The sequence below is a fragment of the Diabrotica undecimpunctata genome, chromosome 9, assembly GCF_040954645.1.
Source record: "Diabrotica undecimpunctata isolate CICGRU chromosome 9, icDiaUnde3, whole genome shotgun sequence".
Classification (NCBI taxonomy): domain Eukaryota; kingdom Metazoa; phylum Arthropoda; class Insecta; order Coleoptera; family Chrysomelidae; genus Diabrotica; species Diabrotica undecimpunctata.
In genome coordinates, this window is record NC_092811.1 from 46,296,210 (window position 1) to 46,300,674 (window position 4,465).

At 33.0% G+C, this 4,465-nt stretch overlaps 1 protein-coding gene across 1 annotated transcript; it reads right to left on the minus strand.

The window, feature by feature from the left end:
* Nucleotides 1-369: 369 nt before the first annotated feature.
* LOC140450612 (zinc finger BED domain-containing protein 4-like) lies at nt 370-3,838 on the minus strand. Its single transcript, XM_072544270.1, has 3 exons — nt 3,727-3,838; nt 557-1,305; nt 370-474 (listed from the first exon to the last, which is right to left on the minus strand). Exons 1-3 carry the CDS (start codon nt 3,836-3,838, stop codon nt 370-372), a joined length of 966 nt encoding a protein of 321 aa, XP_072400371.1.
* Nucleotides 3,839-4,465: the final 627 nt, after the last annotated feature.

Here is a 4,465-nt window from a genome sequence, read left to right on the forward strand (position 1 = left end):
TTGATCAGTTATAATTAATTAAGGTGTGTTTTAGATATATTTTTCCAAGAACCAAATTATTTACACAGAAAGGTTTTTGTAAATATAGTTCATTTTTAACAGTACCTACATTTTGAGAAATAACCACAAGCCTGAAGTTTGCTGATAAAATTATTTAATCCTAAAACAGCTAAAGATTGCAATATTTTAATTTGTCATTGTTTCTTCAGTAGAATCAGTTGACAAACAAATTTTTTTTAAAGTAATAAAACACAAAAATTCATTACCTAAATATTTTATTTAAGTTTCCAATAGCCACGAATTTTTATTTTAAAAAATTAGCATGTTTAATGTACGGGGCTTTAATCGTGCCCTTATTTCATAACTAATCTAGCCTACTGCACCAAAATTCCTTTCGGATTCTACTGAAGAACCTGGAATTTGCAAATATTTTAATGCTAGTTCCTGTATAGGGAATAATTCAGTTCCATTAACCTGAAAGTTAAAAAATATAATATGGAATTATTTTAATCAAATAAAAAATACTCAAAAAAACTACAAAATGGGTACTACATACCTTCCAAAATAGCAATGGATCTGTTTCGCTGGATGCATTTTGTCTTTCAAGAAATTGCCGTTTCGTAATGACCACATCTGCCAAAACATTTTTGACTTTTCCTTTAACCTTTTCCTCCATGAAGTCAAACAATGTTCTTTTTGGCTTAGGTTTTTCAAATTCGTCATTACTTTCATTCCCAGATTTAAAACATTTTTCTTTTCGAGCTAAAACTGTCATTTCGTTTTCTAATAAAATAGAAGCCTGGTCAGCATTTTCTTTCATTCGAAAGGCTTCTTTTTTAAACCTGGGATCTATTATGGTGCTGATCCTCGTAATTGACCTAGATTCGTATTGGAAAAGTCTTTTGGAAATAGATTCAATTAATTCTAGTCGAAAATTGTTCCCTATTTCTGTACCTGTAATTTCTGATATAAGTGTATTATGGATTCCATAAACTATCGGAATTATTAACAAGATTGTTACATATTCAGTTCCTGAAATTTTTTTGGTTGCCTCTTCAAAACAACCCAACAGTTTCTCAAAGTCTCCTAAAATTGAGATCTCATCGATGGTAAGAGGGGCTGGAGCTTTTCTGATCTTCAATAGTGCCTTATTTAATGACTCAGAAGTCTTTAAAATCCTTTGTATCATGTACAAACAACTGTTCCATCTTGTAGGCACTTCTTGAACTAACTTATAGGGCTCCTTATTTTCATTTTCAGTACCTTTCCATTCCTGCACTTGCACTTCTTTGAATTTGTCATATGCTACACAACTTGATTTAAAAAATTTAACAATTTCTTTGCACCTCTCTAAAATTGCGTGTACAGGTTCCGCAGAGAAATTGTCTTGAACAACTAAATTTAAAGTATGGGCAAAACATGGCAGAGGCCTTATTTTTAAAATTTAACATGCTTTTATCATGTTTGCTGCATTATCAGTTATAATACATGTAACTTTATTAGTCAAATTCCAATCGTAAATTATGTTTTTAAGCGTTTCTGCTATTACTTCTGCCGTATGACTTTTTTTCCAGCTGTCTTGTAGCTAGCATTGCTGCTTTTAAATTAAATGAATCATCAACAAAATGACATGTGATACATATATACGATTCTACTGCCACGGATGTCCAAATGTCTGTTGTTATTGCAACATATTTTATGTTTGTAAATATACTAAGTGACATAGAAATCCCAACACCAAGTTTAAATGATTTTGTTTTAATAAAATTTTGTGTAAGTACTTAATGAAGCATATTAAGTAAATGATTAAAATTTCAAAGTGATTGCATTGCTTTAAAGCCCTTTTACCTTTAATAATGTGTGGATGCACCCCGATGTGTTACGCATTTTCCAACGGGCCTAGGCATGTTTCTGATTAGGTGGTCAATGTTCTCTTGTATCTCATTCCAGGCTACCACTAACTCCTCTCGAAGTGCTTGTAGAGTCTGAGGAGGACGTTGCAAATTGAGCAATCTCCTACCCATCGTATCCCATATGTGCTCAATTGTGGATAAGTCGGGAGATCTTGGTGGCCATGCTAACAATGTGACATCAATATGTTAAAAGAAGTCTATTGTGAATCTTGCAACATGTGGTCGGGCATTATCTTGTTGGAAAGTAGGATTTGCTAGGGTGTCAAGATAGGGTAAAAGGTGGGGTTCTAGAACTTCTTGGATATAACGCTGCGCGTTCTTTGATGAAGATTAAAGGTGACCTAGAATCATAAGCTATAGCACCCCAAACCATAACTCCAACAGTGTGATGAACATGTCTTTCAACAAAAAACTGTGGATTCCTCCTTTCACCACGTCGCCTTCTAACCCTCGCTCGACCATCGTGTATGCCTAAACAAAATCGAGACTCGTCAATAAAGACAATACTGTTCCATTCCTGATTCCAGAGTGACCGTTCTCTGCACCACTGAAGGCGATTACGGCGGTGTTCTGGAGTTAAAGGGAGGACCCAGTGTGGTCGGTATGAAAACAGGCCAAAACTTCTCATTCATCGGTAAACACTTCACATGCCAATAGGTCTTCCGTGTTCTGGAAACCATTCATTTGCAATGGAACTGGTAGTGGAGAAAGGGTCTCTTAAGGCCAATAATCTTAGGCGGCGATCTTCACGGTCTGTTGTTCTACGGCGGCGTCCAGTGCCCCTTGCTATTTGCGTACGGCCTTCCTGAAGCCATGTCTGACAACACCTAACCAAGGTGTCTAGACTTCTTTGCACTCTCAACATTCAGGTGAGTTTGTTTTTATTATGTTTAATGTTAACTAAGTAAGTTAAGACTAGTTCTTAATAAAAGGTCGTTCATTTTGTTCGTGATTAGTGATTAATGTACTAAGTTACTGTGTACTTACTAACACTGTGTTACTTAAAAGTTATTCCTGAGATTAAGACTTTGCATATTTTATAAAGAGTAGTTTTTTGTGAACAAAATAAAAGCAGTCAGTTGTGGCAGTCAGTTTCCTTTATTAGCACTTTTAAAAAAAGCATGCAGATTGCCACATGGATAAAAAAATAACAAAAATCAAATGCAATATTCTGCAGGAATGTATATTTTATTTTTAGACATGGAAATTGAAGATGGGAAAAAAAACTTTTTTAATGTTTGTAAGTAAAAGTAATAAAAAAATAAATGAAACTACTGCAAAACTTGAGTACTACTCTCACCGATCAGAATAATATAAAGCTAGAGGAGAAAACATTCGTCATTTAAAGAGACAAGGGACAAATAATATTAATGGGTATTGTCCAGCTAACCTTAAAGTTACCATAAAAAATGGAAAATATTTTTTTAATTACTGTGGAATGGATGTGGGACATAATATTAACTTAGGACACCTTTTTCTAACAAAAAACGAAATCAAATTGCAGCAAAAATAGCTTCAAGCAAGTGATTTTCAAAGAGATTAGAGATTCAGTCTGCCAATATCAACTCCAAAGAATGTACCTTTTAACGAAAAAAGATCTTTTTAACATTGAAATGCCATATAATCTTAATGCCTCTTTGGTATAGCATGAAAATGATGCCATTAGTGTGGAAGCATGGGTTAATGAGTTACGTTTAAATAGCTCAGTCTCATTTTATAAACGGCAAAATAGTCTTTCTGAGGAATATCCAGAACTTAAAAAAGAAGACTTCACTTTAATTATAATGACAGATGGTCAAAAAAAATTACTTACAAAGTTTGGAAATGACTATATGCATAGATGGCATCCATGGATATGGTTTTGAGTTACATACTCTTCTTGTATTGGATGATATACGTGAAGGATAGCCGTGTGCATTTCTCATTTCTAATCGGTCAGATGTTGCTGTATTCAATTTTTTTTTTAATGTATCGAAGAAAAAATAGGATATAAAAAATCCTAGCAAAAGTGTTTATGTCAGATATGGCTGAGGCTTATTATAAGGCTTGGTTGGAAGTAATGTACCCTCCTAACTTTAGGTAAATATAAATTACTAGCTCTCAATAATAAATTTGATCAAACATTTTCTCTTATTATTAGTTGTTAATTATTGTTGTTTATTACAGATTGTTTTATACTTGGTATGTAGACTGTGCATGGAGAAAAAACTTAAACAAATTGACAGAAAAAAAGGTTACTAGTCATATTTTTGTGTTATTTTTACGTTTACAAATATTATTATTTTATAGGTACAGGTTTACAAAATTTTAAGATTACTTGTACAAGAAAGAAACCTTTTTCAAAATACAGGAGAAATTTTTATTATTTTTAAACGAGAGTGTGGAGACATTAGAGTTTGCTCAATATTATAAGGAATACTATACTGCCGTGATAACAAAAAACGCCTTAACTGCATTTTTTTGTAAAACCGGGATTTTGGTACCATATGATTAAGGAAGCAATTTTGCACATAAAACGTTAAGAAAATACACCTCATCATCATTTAGTTTTA